General features: G+C 43.1%; 1 protein-coding gene across 1 annotated transcript; it reads right to left on the bottom strand.

Annotated features, from left to right (window-relative positions):
- Positions 1–1,109: 1,109 nt before the first annotated feature.
- DIPK2A (divergent protein kinase domain 2A) lies at positions 1,110–14,788 on the bottom strand. The gene is made up of 3 exons (XM_083504406.1): positions 14,034–14,788; positions 4,777–5,080; positions 1,110–4,116 (listed from the first exon to the last, which is right to left on the bottom strand). Exons 1-3 carry the CDS (start codon positions 14,685–14,687, stop codon positions 3,785–3,787), a joined length of 1,290 nt encoding a protein of 429 aa, XP_083360532.1. The 5' UTR covers positions 14,688–14,788; the 3' UTR covers positions 1,110–3,784.
- Positions 14,789–20,583: the final 5,795 nt, after the last annotated feature.

Raw genomic sequence — 20,583 nt, 5'->3', positions numbered from 1 at the left:
CTGCAGGGGGTAGCAACCTTTTGCGAAAAAATGAAGTGAGAAATAGCTAGAAAAAGCAATAGCTAGTTTCAAGACCATCAGACAGACCTTTAGCTAATAAGCATTTGATAAATTAGTTAGCTTATGACTTCTAGGACACTTCAACGTGTGGTCTAGAGTGGCATATCAAAACTTCTTGCATGCTTTCCACCTAAAACCAAATATAGAAAAGTGTAAAGAGTTTGGCTTAACTTTTTTTCCACTTTCTGAAGCCACAAATACTAGGGCAATTTCAAAACTGAGCTGTAGAATCATAAACCTCAAAATCACACACTCAATTGGCAGGATGCAGCTGGCCATCTTGACTACATCCAAAAGATATATTTTCTAACTCAGTAAAACACTGACCCCACTTCAATGGATCAAGACAAATTTGTCCTAACTGTAACACTAAGAGAACATCGACAAAAGGCAAACAAGTATTTTGGCCATTCTTTTGCATCATTTATATTATGTGTATATTATGAACAGGTGTGCGTTAACTCTCAAGGAATATGGATTTCTGAGAAATTGTCAGAATAGCCATCTTGTGCTTAAGCAATCCCCCCACTTCCTTGCAATTGTCAGTTATACTGAATCCATACAAATAGAAGCAGCCATAGAGAAATATTTTGTGAAACAGAATTAGTCCTATCTATGATCAATAGATGCAGTACCACCATAATACTGAGGTCCCGCCCCCCGTGTTGCCCCATCCTAACTGAAGTTATTCAAATTAATAAGATTAATATTCAACCTACAAATCATAAAAAGAGCAGCCCATTCAACTATCCCATGTCCTAAGGGGACCAGAGTCTGATGCCAATGGAAGCTTGCAACCTTCTCATAGGTATTTGGTTGGCCACTGAACAACCTGCTGGATTCAATGGGCCATCCAGCAAACTCAGCTCATGTGTTCATCAACCCCCAAAAGGAGCAAACAGGCAGCAGCCCTTACACCCCCAAAACTAGTAGTAATCAGTGACATACTGCCTCAGAATATAGGGGTTTCATTTAGCCATCAGGGGCCAATAGCTGCAGATAGAGCTGCGGTATCAAAAAGTGTGTTCATTTAAACATGGTCAAGAAAATTTTCTTAAAGTACTTTTTTATTAATAGTCAAGAGAAGTTGTAAAAACAACCTTAGTATAAAGGCACAGGAGACAGTTTTGATAATCAAATTAAACAGTAACTTACAGTACAAAAGACAATTTTTATGCACATACAAACCCCAAACATCTCATTCAAAAAATATTTCACCATTATTCGTGGGTAATGACTAAAAATATAAATTGTCCTTGTACAATAAATACTTGATAGGTGCAAATTGAAGGAAACTTATTGCTTTCCACATAGGTGTTTTCCCTGTAGACTGAGAATTGTGGACTCCTTTTGTCATTGGAATCCTGCTTCATGAGCACATTTTCCAAGGGGGAACATGGACTCCAACCCCAACCTCACAAGGAACATTTGGCAGTCGAACTGCCTCAATAGCTGGCAGTGGTTTGTTTTTGTGTGTGTGTTGTTTAAAGCCTACAGCAATCATCCATCTCATTCATCAGAAATTGTGGGTATTAAATTAATATTGAGATTAAAAGGCTTTTCATGGCAGGCTAGTGTTTAGTCTCACATTTAGGTTTTGCTTGCAAATTGAATCAAAATAAAGCCAACATAAATGCTATGTGACTACAGGCAAAAGAATCCAGGGGAAAAACCAGCCAAAATTATGCTTTCTGAATTAAATGGGATATAAACACAATTAAATTGAAATCATTTCTGTCGGACTTGAACATGCCTAATGTGCTATGGGGTTGTGCCATAATATCAAAGGTAAAAGGGGATCCCACAGCAAGAAGAATTATTCCAGCAGGGAACAGCCCAAGAACAAACTGGAATAAATTTACACTGTAGAAACACAATATGAAAATGAGCAGCTGTATGTTAGGACTACGCGGACCAAATAAAAATGACATTTGAAAAAATCATTTCAAACTTTCTGGGGTAATCAGCATGCTTTCACAGTTTTGAAACAGAATGGTTTCGTCATCCCTTTTCTACTGCTTTGCTCCATCTGTCCAGATGAATTTCTCAACACCAAACTGATAGTTCTCAGAATGTGGAAACCCCTCTTATTCCACCCGTCAATGCAGTCATAAAGAAAAGCACTCTCAATGGTGCCTCTTGCTCCTGAGGTCTGCTCTAAGAACACCAGAAGCAGAGAGTTTAGTGTTGAAGCACTTCCACTATGGAACTGCCTGTCAATTTTAGACACTTGCTTAAGACTTTTTTGTCCACATGCTTTTTCTGAAGTGTGCCCCCCATCTGTACATACCATTGATCAATGCGATTTATTTTTATACTTTGTTGTTTGTAGTTTTTAGTGTATATTGAATTTTTGTATTGTACACCGCTTCGGTAATCTTTTGTTAAAGCGGTATATAAATCTGCTTAGCAAATATAAAACAAATACTGTAGCTAGTCAGTCACTTCCTATAACCAGAAGCTTTTGAATTTCATCACTCCAATCATGAGAACCTCTGCAATTGCTACGATGTGCAAAGAAAGGGAAAACAAGCTTTAAAAGAGGCGGGGGGGGGATTAATTTTAGCAGTGATCCAATTTCTCATTCAGGTTCCGATCTGTGGGAGCAATTTCAGGTGTATGGTAACCATTACAAGACTGAACTGAAAGACTTAATGCAATGCAAGGCCTCTACAGTAAACATGAGTACTATTAAATAGCCAACCCTACGGTTGAAAGTTCCGTAAACATCATCACATTGCAAATTCAGCAGAACTGTGAATAATACAGAACAAATGCTAGCCTGCTAGGCATTTTCTCATTCACATGTGGAGTTTCCTAAGCTTTTAACTAGTAGCAAAGTTTCTCCTAAAGAATGATCTACAAACCCACTGAAATCTAAGTCAATGGATTAGTGTCACTACAGTACAGATTCAGGTGACTAGAGACGCACAACCATTTTCTTTGGCTTATGATTTACTATACTAGCAAAATGGTATTTTGTCTTCATTTTAACTAGTTGTACTGCTTTACTCCAAACTTCCAACTATCTTCATTAGTTCTCAGATCATGATTCCCTGCTGAATAATTATTTTCACCTAATGGAATAAAGATGGAATTTTACAGTTAGCCATCTTGTGAAACATTACCCGCAGTAGAATTACAAATAATTCAAATGTAATGGTTATGTCCACGCAATATTTAAGACTGCTTTTATAAGCATATCCTTAATAAGGCATACAAACAGTAAGAAACAGTGGAAAGAACTCAGCATTAGAATAAGCAGAGGAATCCTGTACTCAAATAGTGCACAGTATTCAAACAAAGACCTACTAGTTTTAGAACTATGAGAGAGACCTAGGACTTATCAGTATGTATGCAAATACCAGTTTAGTAAGTTGTATGCATGGGAGGGGCAGAGAGAAAGAGAGAGACAATGACATCAGAAATAAAAGCCTTTAAAACAGGCAAATATAACTTGACTTTCCAAGTTATGTCATCAGTTTCACAAAATTGTGGAACTATCTCAGATTTATGTGAAGTCCTATGGATGAGAGTCACTTAAGTTGTCAATCTTGTCATCTGACCCAGTCAAAAGTAGCTCAGGTTGCAGTGGGATATGTAACCTTGCCTGTTTATACAGAGCATTCCCCATATACCAGTAACAAGTTTTTTCTTTGATGTCCATAACTTATTTTTTTCCATGTGCCTTTTCCCCAGGATCAAAGTTTCTGGCCACTATGAACTACCTCACATTATTACTTAGTCGTCCAAGGTATTCGCGTAATTCTTTTGCAGCTAGGAATCTACCATATCGCTTCTTTGGATTGGCACACTCATCCAGCAAGGCCTCAAGTCGACCATCTTTGGCAATTTCAGCTGGAGGATCATGAAGAAGACCTCCAGAAGTGCCACGCCAGGTGGCATGTCTTGATAAAAGGTTCTGGCAAATAGCATAGTAGTTGTGGTCCACAGTGACACGAGTGCACAAAATCTCCTTTGAGAAAGAAAGACAAGCTTCCTTATCACAGTCATCGAACTTGCTTTCATACCAAACATCCCAGTTTTCAGGTTTATCTGTGAAATGCATAAAAAGAACAAACAGTAAAAAGCCAAGAAAACAAAGAATTTCATGATTCTAAAGCCTGAAGATGAAAATCTACGCCAAGTTCTTTTAAATCCTAATAGTCTGTCTGAAGGCAATTTACAGAAATAGTGTACTATTTACCACTAACGTGAAATAAAACTTGCTCATGAAATATTGGCTGTTTAAGGGGGGAAACTACAAAGAACCTTGAGGCAAACCTTCTCATAGGGATTGTTCAAAGCATTGTATGTTTCAGAGAATCCACAAAGTGTGATTTCTAAGATTGCCTAGGTACATGCATATTACTATGAAGAAAAAGTAAGAGCAATATTGTGAAAGTGACCACCGGCTACAGGGATTAAAAATGTATTAAATAAACTTGTCAGAAGGGAGTAACTGTTCTCTTGCTTTTTGTCTTGTACAGAATGAAACAAAACTCAAGTTCAGGTTTGTTCAGTGTGCCCGTGTAGTAATGGATGTGTTTGTTTCAACATGTTCAAATATGAGCTGCTACAATTGTCATTTAATAATTAGCTGCTGCATTAACTGAACTGATAAATTATAAAGCATTTTTAAAAACCTACATCTTAAACTATTCATATGCAAAACAAGAACCAACAGTCTTGGGGGTGAAAAAAAAACCAACTTACTTTGCTTGATTAACCTTTTATCTGCCACCAAAACATTTTCAGCATCCACAATGATGACCTTCCCATCTCTAGGGCCTACTGCGAAGTTGTCAAAGCTGACATCAAGGAGGTAGAGTGCAAATTCAAAGTCATTATTTGTCAGCTGCTCAGCTATTTCCATTAACTGCCATGCCAGGTCCACACGTTTTTCCCATGAAGCGCTGAAGTAGCTCCAGAGTTCTTCTCCCACATAGTTTACAGCCACCATTCTTCCACATGCTCCTAAATATTTTGCAAATGGCCAGCCCTCATCAGAAGGAAAACTCTGCAAAGGGAAATGAATTTCATTAATATTAACCACAAATACATTTGCAACTTTAAAATATGTGATGTTTAGAAGCATTTAACTATTTGAGGTGGCAGTGTTGTTCATTGCCTATGAGGAATTATCCATTGATTCCCCAAACACTGGGGTGGGGACAAGTGCTAAAGAACAGGCAGAGTGTAATCTTGCATATCTATAAATTCTGCACCAATCCAGCAAAATAACACATTTGTTTCAAACAGGCCTGGGATTTGGTGAGCTGCTGGCACACACTGATGTTGTCACTATGTATTTGTTTTCACTTTGCATATGATGCATCTTCTTTTGGTCCTGCAATTTGTCTAGGACAGTGTTTCCCAACCTTTTTTGGGCAAAGGCACACTTGTTTGATGAAAAAAATCTCGCGGCACACCACCATTACAGCCCCGTGACGTCAGCGCGCAGCGTCACGCCGGGAGGGACGCACGAAAGTGAAAGTTTCAATTTTTTTCCCTCCCCCTTGCCGGGGAACCTCCAAGCTTTGGGGGTGGGGGGGGAGGAGGCAGCAAAGCGAGGGACTGAGGGACGGCGGCAGCTGAGGCGGCGGCGGCTGTTGTGGTGGTGGCGGCGATAGCGGGCGGAGGAGGGGGCGTCGGCGGGGCCGAGGTGGGCGGCGGCGGCGGGGGAGGCGGCGGCGGGTGGAGCAGGAGGGCGGCCAAGGCCGGTGAGGGAGTAGGGTTGCCCGGGGCTTGAGGAGCTGTCGCCGGGAGTTGCTGCTGCTGTTGTTGCTGCTGCTGCCCGGACATGCCGGCCTCCTCCTCGTCCGCTGTCTCACGCTCCTCCCTTTTGCGCGCGCTGCCCCGCCGCCGCCCCATTGGCCGGGTCCTGTCAGCTGATCCTGTGTTATTTCCTGTGTGTGTGTGTGTGTGTGAGGGGAGAATAGAGGGAGAAACCTCGGCACCACCACCGCGGAGCCACCCCCGGCTCGACGCGGATCCTCGCCGCCGCTGCCCCGCCTCTCGCTGCCCGACTCGCCCGCCTCCCTCCCACGGCACACCAGCCAACGTCTCGCGGCACACTAGTGTGCCGCGGAACACCGGTTGGGAAACACTGGTCTAGGAGACCTGCATGAAAATGCCATATTAGTAAAGCAATTAGGTGAACATACCAAACACCCACACTTGCTCTCCAAGCTCTATAGGTTTTTTCCCCACTATGTCCCAGAGATTCTGTACTAGTTTACTTGAAAACAAAACTCCATGAGAACAGTTGGTGATCAGGGATGATGGAGTTGAAGTTCTGCAACATCTGGAGGGATGTAAGTTAGTTAACCCCTGGGTGGCGCTGTGTGTTAAACCACAGAGCCTAGGACTTGCCGATCAGAAGGTCGGTGGTTCGAATCCCCCGCGACGGGGTGAGCTCCCATTGCTCGGTTTCTGCTCCTGCCAACCTAGCAGTTCAAAAGCATGTCAAAGTGCAAGTAGATAAATAGGTACCGCTTCAGCGGGAAGGTAAACGGCGTTTCTGTGCACTGCTCTGGTTTGCCAGAAGCAGCTTAGTCATGCTGGCCACATCCCTCGGCCAATAAAGCGAGATGAGCGCCGCAACCCCAGAGTCAGCCACGACTGGACCTAATGGTCAGGGGTCCCTTTACCTTTAACCTATTAAAGGGCTTCCCCACCATTGTCCTCTCACATCAAGAGCTCTGTTCTTCAGATGTTTGCAAAAAGTCCCCAGATGCTTGGTGCTGTGTCTCATTTTTTGTATGTCCCAGAGGTCTAGCAAAGAAACTAAGTACTTCTATCATTCAGGTGTGCTCAATAGGCGGCAGTTGCCTGGATGGCGTGCTTCCTACACCCTTTACTTCAGAGATGCTTTCAAATTATAATTCCAAATTATTCACACAAAGCTATCTGCGTTCTGTACAAAAGTGCTGTACAATTGTTCTAGAACATAAAGTGAATATAAAACATACCAGGTGTTAGCATACCATTATGTGCATTCAGCCACCTGGCAGGTCTAACATCTACTTTACTTGATCAGATGTAGAAGTGTGGTAGATTCGCTGGACTACTTAGCAAGCCATTGCAGACTTCCAATTTGCTAAGTCAATGCTGATCACAGTTGATTGCCACTTGCCAAATACTGGTATTATTCACAGACAATGTACCATATTCAGGCATTATCATAGCACACTAATATTAATACAAGCATATTGTCACTGCATTACCTGCTATATTTGACGAAAGATCCAAACAACTAGATGCACACTACAGCTGCTCTGTTAACTCAGAAACAACCATATTTAAAATTACTCATCAGTAGCACAAGCAAGCACATGTACGTTTCACATTGTTCTTCTGTTTATTGTATTAAATAGCAGCAGTAAGCCAAATATCATGCATACTCAGCACTAGGGACATCTCCTTAACTGCAAGTGCAACAAATCCCAGGAACAAATTGAGATGCCAAAGAGCAGCTTGGCAGTTTGGCTCTGGGAGCTCTGGGTTCACCACCCAGGAATTTCCTGGGTTTTGAATTAGTGCCGAGTTTATATAGCCACATACTTTTGTAGTACAGCAAAATGAGCATTGTCATTCTTTGCATGGCCACGGAAAGCCACAGAGGCCTAATCTTTTTTGCTCAGTTCAGCCAGGTGGCAAGAACAACTAACAAGCAAGGGGCTTTTAACATGTGTTGAGCAGAGGAAAACTACATTCTACCCAGTGGCGTAGCGTGGGGGGTGCAGGGGGGGCCGGCCGCACCGGGCACAACATCTGGGGGGGCGCGCTCGCACTCGCAGCTCTCTGCCCCTACCTGGCTCGAGTGCTAAAATCCACGGGTTAGGGGACGCAAATTACTTGCCTTGCCCCGGGTGCTGACAACCCACGCTACGCCACTGATTCCACCTTAAATGGAAAACTCTCTTGGAAGAAGTCTGCATCTGCATAGAGCTCATGGCTCACGGCTCACATTAATAACAGTTCTGATGACATTTAGCTTTTATCTGTTGCGTTTGAAGGATTCCTGAAGGCAAGTAAGGTTTTAAAAAACGGGTTTGCCAACTAAACAAGCAAGCGTATAGCTGGGACGCACAGATGGGGAAGAAGTCAAGAAGCAATTGCAGCAGGTAATTCCATGGTTTGCATAATCGCACACTTCTGGTGCAAATAGGCATTCTGAAAACAGAGAGGAAGGGTGTCACAGGCAGCCTTGTAAATTAGCTTACAAAAGTTACTAGCCTACATTTTTTTACTAGACTGATAAGATTGTTTTATATTCAAAGAAATTAATGTCATGTTCAGATCAGCCTGTTGACATCAACTTCCGTAAATATGGCACAAGTAATGCATTATTATGGGCATCCTAGCAGCAGGGAGTAGTAACCAAAGTCAAGCTCTAAGTCTAAGAGGCAGCGTACTGCATTTCACAAGGATCATCCAGCAAATCATCTGCATGACCTCATAACTCCAGTGTGATGCCAACTGCCTGAACAAGCAGGGTGCTGTTGTACGCTGCTCAGGAGACTGGGCTTCACTCTTCTCTGGCTTCTTTCTTCAGTGCTCAGATTGAGCGAGCAAAAGTTTTAGCTTACTTCCTAGGTAGTAAATAAAATATATGATTGCATTTATATCAATTTGTTAGCATATGCTTCTGTTTAGGATATACCTATATAACAAAGATTATTTTTAAAAAGTTGTATTAGTTGTTTGATTGATTTGTTAATTTAAATCAGGGATGCAGAAATGGATGTGGCCATAGAATCATAGAGCAGGGCTGCCTAGCTGTCAATCATTTGACATCACGTGATTCACAGTTAAAGTACAGTCTTTCCTTGGTTCTCGAACAGAATCCGTTCCGGAAGTCTATTCGACTTCCGAAAATGTTCAAAAACCAAGGCGCAGCTTCCAATTGGCTGCAGGAGCTTCCTGCACTCAATCAGAAGCTGTGGAAGCCGCATCAGATATTTGGCTTCCAAAAAACACTCACAAACCAGAACATTCACTTTTGAGTTTGCGGCATTCAGGAGCAAAAACATTCGACTCACAAGACATTCAAGAACCAAGGCACAACTGTAATGGGAGCAGGCAAAAGTTTATCTCCAATCTCAGTGCTGGTCTTTCCTTATTTCCAAACCTAGCATTTAATGTTTCCGTTTGAGATAACAGATATCTATGCCTGACACTGTATGATTGATGGGTGGGTGTGGATTCCCCAAAATGACCTTTGTGGCCAAATTCAAAGACCTGGCAGGTCCTAATTAGGCCCACAGGCATAAAGCTCTAAAACTGCTGATTCAAATCAATCCACCCTGCTTGACTAGTTGTACACTTGCTCAATACTAAAGTTGACCTGACCTTAAAACAAGCATCCTTGTAGAACACACTTTGCAGTGTTACAATATTGAAATTAAGTTCTACAACAGCACCGGTATCTGATGAAATCAGCATCATATTTATTACTCACTATTATGGAAGAGACAGCTACGCTTGCAGAATCAGGTGTAAAAACTGCAAGCCCATATCTAGTGAGATCTAGAAACATCTCATATTTAAAATATGAAAAATCAGGAACAAGAGTATTATAAATAATAAAAATAACAAGCCAATACACTTGGTCAAAGGAAAGTAACTTAAAATTAAAAATGTACTCCAAGGCACTTGTAGCAGTAATGCTATTTAAATTTATTTTGGAAATTTAAATCTCAGTCGAAACACCTGCATTGTCTTGCTAGACAACCAAATTCACGGTTCTCAAACAAGAAATCATAATTACTTTTCCACGATCATATGAAGAATGACTGCTAAGAACAAGGAAAAAATACAGCAAATTGAAGGACAAACTTTTTTTCATAGAAAACCTCTACAATTTTAGGCAAATACTTACAATCCTATATAGTAGCAGAACTGTGTTTTTAAGTCAGTTTTGGATTCCTAGCTATGATAGGTCACAGAATATTTATTACAGATCCTTGTTGCAGATGCTTGTGAGTCATTGATCATTTAGATTGGAATACCCAGCAAATTCCTAATTTAAACTGTCATGTCCGCCCCCGCCCCCCGCCCCCCGTAGTAGGCTGTTTTCACCCACAGAAGTATATACTGTTTAGTAATATAAACATGAAATGTATTTAGGTACACAGATTAGTAAAATTAAGTAGAGCACTGAGCTTCTATCTCAACACTTGGGGATACAGATGAGACACACTGTTGAAAGATGTTTCTGTAATAAAGCTTTTCCTCTGGCCTTGACAATCTCTTCAAATGTAGGTCAAGCTTAAATAATCTCAAAACTAGCTAAAATAAAGGCTGTCTGTTGTGGCAATGTGCATTTCATAAGTACTGCCACTTTACAAGTAATCCATACTCCAAATAGGCTTCAAACTAAGCTTCCAATCTCTGATAAAAAGTCTTATAATCCAAGAATCACTACAGTTTAGTGGATTATTCGAGACACATTTCCCATTATAAAATCAAAGATCAGCCTTCTATTTAGCACCCAGTCGTGCATCATTTAGTCTGATCACAATATCTAACATGTGAATCACATTCAACTTGCTCCTTAATCATCAGCATTCTCTTATATTAATCCAGGGTTATCAAGATTTTTACCTTAGCTGTTTATCAGTGCCAGTTACATTATTTAAACAATACATACTAATAAGTATCTGTTGAACATAAAGTCTTTACCATTAGCTAGCTCTTGTAATGCAAACAGTGCCAACTTACACACCTATTAAAAGTATGTTTATCTGACAAGCAATGGGTCTTTAAATGAACTACACTATGTATTTTAGCAGGATTTCAGCAGATCAGAAGTGAACCCTGGAAATATTTGAAAGCAACTAGACTTTTTTGCAGTGGTGGTTGGAAGAGAACTATGAGCTCCAAGAACTGCTGAGTCATAATTTGGATATTAATTAAATGAATGTCGTAACTGATATAGCACATAATTGATGACAGAATAAAAAAAAACCTGTTCTTACAATCCACACACGAAAAGGGCTAATGGAAGAGCTATTTATGTATATTGGGCTGCAATCCTACATGTTTACCTGAAACAATTCCATTGAAGTCAATGAGACTTATACATGCATAGGATTGTACTGCTAGTATTATAATTGGCACCTAGTGACCAATGCACATTAGTTGAAATTTGAGAATCACAGAATTGTTGAGTTGAAAGGAACCATGAGAGTCAACTAGTCAATCCCCCTGCAATGCAGGAATATTTTGCCCAACATGGGTCTCATACGCCTTTTAAAGTAGCAAGCAATGATTAAATGAAACTTTTACTCATGGACTTTGGAGAGCTTGAGCTAACAGAGATTTCACTAAATTATATAATTTAGTCACTGACATATGACATTACTAAATCAATTATGGGCTGGATGCCTAATATCCAATATGTGTACATCTTCAAATTCACGTTTAACCTCCTTACAAACCAGAGTTGTGCTACAGAAAGAGAATTACATTTTCAAAAGGGGAGACTCACAGTGAATTTCCACCAAATAAAGTTCAGACTCGGGAAGTGATTATATCTTAGTCTAGGTATCTTACAGAGCTGTTTACAAATTGTAGAGCACTTTGTACACCAAGCACTTTGTAACCAATAATTATATTCACACCAACTGTAGCATGATCTATGTTGTTCTGTTTTATATGCAGTGTTTCATTAGTTTCTCAGCAAAATATATTCTAAGTGGTGCAGCACATTTTTATACCATTCTGTTTAGTGAAGGACATGCCACTCCTCTTTAAACTGTATTTATATTAAACATTCTCTTCACCTACAAATATGCTTTATCAGTTTAACAGAAGCCATGTGAAATTCTAACAGAGAAAAAGCATAGACAACCCACTTTTCATAGAAAGCTGCAACTGAAGCCATAGTAGACAAAACTTTCATGTCAGTTATCTTTGGGGGGAAACTGTCTAGATTTCAAGTTAATAGCTCTCTAAGAAACTTTAAAGACATACACCAGCTGGTACATACCAAGTCACTAAACAGTTCAAGAGAGCACCAGCTGTTCCAATAGTCTATTTGGTACTTCTTTGACAACCATTCTAGTTTGTGGACGCAACTCAACTGTTCCTTTAGCATATTTATTGATATTTGCCTACAGGGCTGGGAACTATTTATTTATTTTGTAGCAAAGATAAGAGCAGTTGTAATTCAAGGTTACTTATTTTATGCAAACATTACATTGCTCATGGAAGGCACTTAGAAGGTGCTTGAGGAAGGCACCTGTATTTATGATGCAACATCATACCAATATTTGGGCTTAAGATAACCTGTTCAGCTGAAATATACCTTCATGAAAAAAATATACCATTAACATGTGAGCTGGTGTAGAGACGGCATAAATATATTAATATGTCCCAGATTGTTAGGCTACAATGCCAGGTCCAAGTTTCTTTTACTGTTGGCTATTAAATAAAAACATACTTTTTCTTAACCAAGCCAATCAAAGTTTTAATATGGCACTGACCTCATAACATTGTTCTGATAGATATCTAGAGCAAATCTGAAATAATCAAACTGGTCGAAAATGATCAACAGATTTTTACGTTTAATGGTCTAACAAACATTAATGCTAGGTTAAAATTACTGAAAGCAGCGAGTGTTGTTGACTTCCATTACAGTGCCAACAAGTCTTCATTCTGACAAACAGCAATTTCAATGACTAAACGATGACTAGAAAGAAAATTCACCAAAAGGTGGAAGACCTTTTTAAACATTAAAGAAACAAGATAGAGATACTTGCTTGCCACTATCACCTACACAATGAGACAAAGTAAAAACAGAGATTGATACAAAAGTTACCAAATAAATCAGCGAAAGAACAGAATAATGTAAAATGTAGCACCATATGTACTTTATGAATAAAGGCACCCCTTTTATTGTTGAATTTTTAAATATAGGTTAACCTACAATGGGGAAAGAGGTAACAATTTTACTATTCCTCTAATAGCACCAGAAGAAGGCAATAAGCAGCTGTTGTGTATGCTCAGTTCCTAAAATTAATTTTAAAAGACAACACTGAACTCGTATCATATGCATGATTAGTTTTTGAGTTAGGTCCCACTGATTTCAGTGATACTTATTCTGAAACGTTAAAACTTATTCCACTGCAGCTCTGGGCTTTACTTTGGTTGTATATGTTTTCAGGGAAAGTCCTGACTAGTTTTTGCAGACAACTGAGGACCCCAGCTGTTAGCGCATGGGTGTTTGCTTTCCTCTGTTCTCATGGCTACTGGCAGTCCTGGAAAAGGGCTTAAGGAGCTGCACACTACACAGCCCAATCCACAACAGAGCTCAACTGTCCAACTTCAGCTGATTTTGTATGGCTGATTGTACAGGAATGCAAATCTATGTTGTATCTATTTGTTTAGACTACACGGAGGAAATTTGAAAACAGCACCATCTGAAAGCATTTTTTTTAAAATAAACGTACTAATTCTATTGTAAGTACTTCACACATACAAGCATTGCTGCATGCTAGCTAATGCTCTAAAATCATACAGTGAAGAAAGAGACTTCACAGGGAGACAGTATCCGCAGCTTTAAAACCAACAAAGACCCCTGTGGCATTTTAACGAGTCTGCTGAACCTTGGGACACAATACACGTCTCGGTCTCCTAAATGTACTTCTAGGACTTTGTTAAACAATCTCTTTCCGTGCAAGTGCTTCGGAAAGGATTCAGACACACATTTATTTTTAGGGGCAGCGCACAGGGAGGAAGTGGTCTCCATCTCTAGAGATCGTGGGACAGACACAATGCTGGACTAGATCGACCGTGTCCTGACCCAGAAAAAGGAGGTTCGCACGCGAACCCTAAGCAGGCACAGTCCCGGCGATCTAGTGCACAGCGCTCCGTGCGATCCCGCTTCTACGGCGGGGCCACGCGGTCTAGCGAGGCTGGGGAGGGGAGAGGAGGCGGGGGCGGGGGCGGCGTCGCCTTCTTACCTGCAGCACGAGGGGCTCCGGGTTGAAGGCGAGCGTGATGAGGAGCTGCATCCGCTCCGAGTCCTTGAGGTTGCGGAGCAGGAAGCTGCCCGAGTCCTTGGTCTCGGCGTAGCGGCGGACCAGGCGGTCGAGGAGGCGCTGCGAGGGGCAGTGCACCAGGTCCGACCAGCCCTCCACGACGTCGGGGGTGAGGAGGCGCACGTCGCCGTTGATGCTGGCGAACTCGGTGGCGTGCAGGGCCTGGAGCAAGTCGCAGCGTCCCCTGCCGGTGGCGCGCCGGCAGATCTTGGCGTCGATGTCGGCCAGCTCGCGCGCGGAGCCCAGGCGCTTGAGGACGACGCGGCGGCTGCCCTCGCGGGGCTCCCCGTAGCGCGCGAAGTAGACGTTCTTGACGTTGAGGAAGTCGAGCAGGCGCAGGCGGCCCCAGCTCTCCAGGCGCAGCTGCCCGTTGAGGAACTTGCGGCACCAGCTGGTGCCCCAGCAGGCCGGGCACTTGTTCAGCTGCAGGAAGCGCCGCTCGGCCAGCTCGTTGCGCTGCAGCGAGGCCAGCAGCGAAGGCGAGTTGAGGGCCAGCGCCGCCGCCAGCACGCCCAGCACCGCCAGCTTCACGTAGCGGTAGAGGCGCCCCAACTTCAGCGACACCAGACGGAGCATCGTCCGTCACCGCCGCCCGCGACCGACCCACTGGCCGGCCGGCCCCACCAGCCGGCGGGGCAAACCCCCCTCGCGGCGGCCACCGCCGCCGCCTCCCCCGCCCCCCGCGCGCTCCGTTGCTCCCCGCGCTGCGGCTCCGGCACCAATAAACTCTCCGGCGCGAGGCTCGCCCGATAAAAGGGAGCCAAGTTACCGAGGGGAGGGAGGTAAAGGGGCGGCGCCGCAGCCGCCGCGAGCCTGCCGGACAGGGCCGCCCCGCCCCCCTCCAGGGGGGAGGAGCTACAACAATAAGCGCCGCCGCCGCCGCCGCCAACACTGTTGTTCGCGGCGCGCGCCTGCCAAGAGAGGCGCGTGATTGGAGTGGCGGTGGTGCGCTCTCGCGGTCCTATTTACCACATAACGCACCTGGGGAGAGGGAGAGGGCCGCCGCGGGCGCACAGCCGGCCAGGCCGGTTCGGTGACAAGAAAGTATTGTTGGAAGTGAGGCGGAGCCAAGCGAGCCGGGAGGCATTTTTTTATTTTGTGAGGGGGATGGTGGAGAAGGGAGAAAGAGGGCGGGGCCTGGGAAGCGCGAGCGCGCGAACAACACGGAATGAAAAATGGATTGGTTCGATCGCCGTTCCCCACCCCCACCCCTCCTACTCGCCCCTCCCCCGCCTCCCTCCGAGAAAGGCTATATAAGCTCCCGCCGCCGGCCGGAGTGCCTGTTACTGATTTGTGAGGGAGAGGGGAGTTTTAACCCGGGAGACGCCGCTGGTCCGCCATGTTGTCTTTATTGTAGTGAGGGGAGCGAGAGGGGCGGAGGGAAGGGGTCTTCCTGGGCAATCTTCACTTATGAAAACAGTTTTTGTGAGAATGCCAGAAAGGGGCCATGTATACATATATATATATAATCTCTCTTGGTGTGTGGTGCTGCTTTCCACGACCGCTTTTGTCAGGTCAGCGAGCACGACCGATGGAACATGAGTGAGAAGTGAAGCCTCGGCGGCTCGCTTTCGTCAGTTAAACCCCAAACCTCGGTAGCGAGACACAAAGCGCGGCCATAGTCGAGCAGAAAGCCGCGGCAGCTGAAACGCAGCTCGCCTCTGCCCCTCAGCGTCCGCTCCTCGCAGGCTCCGACGAAAGTCTCCCGAGCAGGGATTTTAACTACACCGAAAGCGGGATTTCAAAAAAAAAGGGGGGGGGACACCACGATATATTTCTGGGAGCAGGAGTTGTGGAGTGTTCGTCATGGAAAAGCGGGAGGAAGGGGACGCGACAAAATAATGCTCATTTAGAATTTGTCCCATCCTTTGCTTGTTCCTTGACAAACAAGAGCCATGTTATATGAGAATAACGAGCTCCTTGGGGTTCAGATTTGAAGGAGACAAATAGGTTGGCAATAGAGAGGAGGCTGAAGGATATATATGAAAGCAGCATATATGGAAACCACTGTTTCAAATATACTGCACCCTCATCCTCAAAACTTGGAAGTATTTCAGTGGAACTGACATAATTAGGGGTAGTATGATGTTAAGAATGCATTTTAGTTTAGGGATGTGTAATTTTTACAGAGGTGGAAGAATACTGTAAAAACATCCTTAGCTATTTTTGGAAGTGCTTACCAGGCAGGAATTTGGTTACAGCAGAACATGGTTCTTGCATCAAGAAAGTATATTGGCATCTACTGTCTTGCAGCTTAGTAAAGTTTGCTTGAAACAAACTATGTACTGAGACATTTCAACATTAATGTGCTCAGCATTGTGACTCTCCTGGCAGTGCCTGGTACGAGCTATATTTATGCAATCATTCTGAGGACAAGCCATTGATAGTTTGCTAGTAGGGTGTTTGGGGAAAACTGGCACCATTCTGTGTTTTTGAATGCCAGGAGATCAGGATGGCTCTTGCATCAGTGTTAAGAGGTTGTTAAGGCTACAGTAGCTGTGTCTTCTTTCTGATTTTGTGGGGTTCTGTGTTAAAAGTCTATATAGACAACAAAATGCAGGTTTTGAGAGGTCAGTTACTAGACATAAGTATGTATGGGGAGGTGGGTGGCGCTGTGATCTAAACCCCTGAGCCTCTTGGGCTTGTCGATGAAAACATTGGAAGTTCAAATCCTTGTGATGGAGTAAGTTCCTGTTTCTCTGTCCCAGCTTCTGCCAACCTAGCCGTTTGAAAGCACGCCAGTGCAAGTAGATAAACAGGTACCGCTGAGGCAGGAAAGTAAATGGCATTTCTGTGCGCTCTGGTTTCCATCACGGTGTCCCGTTGCACCAGAAGCGGTTTACTCATGCTGGCTGCATGACCCAGAAAGCTGCCAGCTCCCTCGGCCTGAAAGCAAGATGGCACCGCAACCCCATGGAGTCACCTTTGACTTAACCGTCCAGGGGTCCTTTACCTTTACCTTTTACCTACAATATGTATAAGGTATACAGTCCAAAGCTATCCTGAGACATATAACGCCTCTGCAATTCTCTGATTAAAAGGGGGTTTCTGTGGTACACTACAACCATCTACTGGATATTGGATGAAGCAACAAGGTTGCTGTTTAGAGCAATATTTGGCTGAGAACCAGTGAAAGACAGGAAGTGACCTAATTCTCCTAAACCAGGGTGGGAAACATTTTTCAGCCGAAGGTCTGCATTTCCGTTGGGGCAAATGTTCCTGGGACATACAACAGTGCATGAAGATGCCAAAGGCAAAAGTGATCGTCTGAGGCAATGGAAGGTCTCTGTGGAACATAGCCATTCGGAATATGGCAACCATATTGGGCCCCATCCCAAAGGGACTTGTAACACAAAGAGGCACAGCAAGTCGTTCAGTAAAAAGTCAGGCAAAGAACGTGGTCCTAAAGTGTTGGTATTAAAGGGTTAAGAAGCTCTAATCAAGACGCTCTAGTCACTGAGCAGCTGGAGGTCGTTAAGCTTCCAGCAATGTGAGTTTGTATAAATAGTCAACTCACTCGTGTGTTTGCCCTCCCTTCCCCTTTCTTTTGGGGCGTGTTTGCTGAAATGTGTGATTCTTCACCAGGTTTTTTTGTTTTGTGTAAATAAACCTTTTATTTGAGTTCCAAACCGCTTGCTCCAAGATTCCTTTATTGAAAATATGCTGACTCTCCAGCCCTTCTTGAGCCGCTGTGCGAAATGCTCTGCTGTAATGGGACATTGTTGCATCGGAAGCGCACTGGACATATGATTAGCATTAAACTAATCAAAGTTTAATGGGACATAAAGTTTTCATTTTCAATCAAATGAAACTGTCCAATAGGGTTTGACTGTCAGATAGGGCTCAGTGGAGATAAGGCTGTCATATCTATCATGACAGCCATGTATCCCAGCCAAAAACATAGTAGGGTTTCTACAGAATCCAATAATCCCCTTGGATAGCAGATCCTTACTACAGAATTCTGCCCCAAATAATTGCTTGACTATGAAACCATTTGTAGAGACTTGATTTCTCTTGAATGCCATTTTGCCAAGTCAGCATCTAAGGTGCTTTGAAGCATTATCATGAAAGGTGCATAGCTTTGCTGGATAGACAAGGATTTCAAAATCTACAGAAATGTGTTTGATGTTTCCAATTTGTTCTTTTTCTCTTGGACCTCCAGGCTTAGATTGTGGATGATCATTATTTTTTGCCCTTGAAAGTCTGTTCTTCTTTCTTCAGGTTGTGTGCCGCATCCTTTTAAAAATCCATTTGCAGTGAAGGCATAGAGACTTATGTATGGGAAGAGATCTCTCATAGTAGTTTCTAGTGGAAATTTTGTAACATCTATCAAATAAAGAAACATTGTGTTATATGGAGAAATGCTTCCTTTTATCTGTCCTGTGTCTTCCAACGTTCATAGTTACCCACAGCCTCTTTTTCTTCCCTTGATCTAAGCATGGACATGGTCATGACAATGAGGGATTGGAGGGTGGGGGAATTAAAGGTAAGGACAAACAAACAAACAAAGACTGGTGATATGCATGATTTCTTGGGAGTATCGTGAGTTAATTGAAATTTTGTTTCACGTCACTTCCTGTCAGATTTGGATACTAACTAACTGAAGATGGAATATGAAGAAATGAATAGTCACCATGAATACCTTTGCAGTTTTCATGTGTCATCATAAAATGCACAAGGTAAAGAGCTTTATAGGGTCACAATGGGAGGATCTTGATAAGTAGTTGAGATGTTGTTCAATACATCCTGCTCAAATGAGATAGAAACAGTAACCTTGTTTAAGGATTCACACGTAAATAATCCCATGAAGGTCTAGGGCAGCGGTTCTCAACCTGTGGGTCCCCAGATCTTGTTGGACTACAACTCCCATCATCCCTGAGCTCTGGCCTTGCTAGCTAGGGGTGATGGGAGTTGTAGTTCAACATCTGGGGACCCACAGGTTGAGAAAGGCTGGTCTAGGGTCTTCAGCTTATTGTGTATACTTAGGATTGCTCCCCTAATGCTGTTGCAAATTTGTTGGCAGAAAGCATGGTATACATACCATATAGCTTAATTAAAGTTATGCAGGTCATTTGGCACAATGGAAGTCTGACCTTTAATATGGGCACGCACTTTTATTTTTTGAATATTTCATTTAAGTTCTACAGATCTACCCAGAAAGCAGCAGTAAATGTAGAAGGCAGAAAAGGTAAGTGACAGACAAACAGTCATGGGATTACTAAACATCCATTGATACATTATCCAAATATGAAAATAATTTCCAGATTAATTTACTTGGATGAGCATAACAAATCATGTGGCCATCTTTTTATTCATCCTTGAACTGTAAGCTGAATTTATTTTACATGCAAGTTTCACAAAAGTTCCTTCAACATCTGCGGGGGTGTACAGGCAAATAACAGCTCTTCAATGTGACTGAGAGGCCCATAGTCTAGCCCTCCAGATGAACATCTGTTCTACAGCAAAGATTCCTCACTTTCTTTTAAAACAAAGACAGGGGGTGGGGAATGCCATAACAACGTCTGCATTCACTTAAAACTGCTGTTGTAAATGAACAATTAAGTAGCTATGGGAATATATTACTATGGTTACCATGAGCCACAATAGCAGTTACTATTTCTTCATTGTTGCTGATTAAAAATTACTGCACCCCCCCCCACAAAAAAATGTTTTTTAATGTGCCTGGTTTGAAGAAGTGGAGGAGGAATAAAACACTTCAAAAGCTACTTCATTGTAAAGAATAAGGATGAGAGATGCAGGTTTGTTTGGATGTTCAGAATTTGCAAAATTAGCCACGTGACTTACATTGTCTTAAAGTGCAGATGGGGAATTTGTAGACCTACAGATGTGTTAATCTTGTCAAGTGAATGTGTGGACCAAGACCAAGTGGCTGCCCTACAGATCTCTAAGGGTATCCTCTCCTGAAAGGCTGATGAGGTTGCAGCCTCCTTCACTGAGTATGCGACAGCGCCCTCTGAAGATTGGCTGAGGTCTAAGCTGGTACAATGCATTCTCTTAGCCAGTGGGATAGAGAGGCCTTGGAGAGCTTTTCCCCAGGCAAATGGATCTGAGATACAAAGAGAGTGTTATTCTCCCTGTGGGTCCTGATTATGCCAGTGTAGGTCCTGGCTGCCCTAAGTGCATCTAGTATGTGCCATGTTCTAGGGGCATAGATGTGTAAGGTAGAAGGTGGGCAGAATCAGCTCCTGTGCCCAATGGTGAAGGGTCAGAGTACTGTCTTGGTGAGAAACATATAGCTGCTTCTCTACATAGGGAGCTCCTGGCTCTGACACTCTCCTAGCTGAGGTTATAGCAACCATGAAATGCAGTCTTTAAGCATCTCAATAGGACTGACTTGATATGTTCAAATGGAGGTTTGGTCAGGGCTCTTTGAACTAGATTCAGATCCCAGGTAGGCACTCTGTGAGCCGGAGGATGACTGGCTGTCACCACTGCTCTAAAGATTTTTTGA

This window comes from Podarcis liolepis (genome assembly GCF_965112155.1).
Source record: "Podarcis liolepis genome assembly, chromosome: 5".
Lineage (NCBI taxonomy): Eukaryota > Metazoa > Chordata > Lepidosauria > Squamata > Lacertidae > Podarcis > Podarcis liolepis.
Note: the sequence above shows the minus strand (reverse complement) of the source record. Positions and strands in the feature narration are given on the sequence as shown.

Bases quoted from the DNA above. Each gene is read 5' to 3' on its own strand.
- DIPK2A (XM_083504406.1), bottom strand. From the start codon at position 14,687: ATGCTCCGTCTGGTGTCGCTGAAGTTGGGGCGCCTCTACCGCTACGTG. The intron at 5,081-14,033 runs GTAAGAAGGCGA...TTCCCTTTGCAG, and splicing joins CGGAGCCCCTCGTGCTGCAG to AGTTTTCCTTCTGATGAGGG. The intron at 4,117-4,776 runs GTAAGTTGGTTT...TGCATTTCACAG, and splicing joins TAAAAGGTTAATCAAGCAAA to ATAAACCTGAAAACTGGGAT.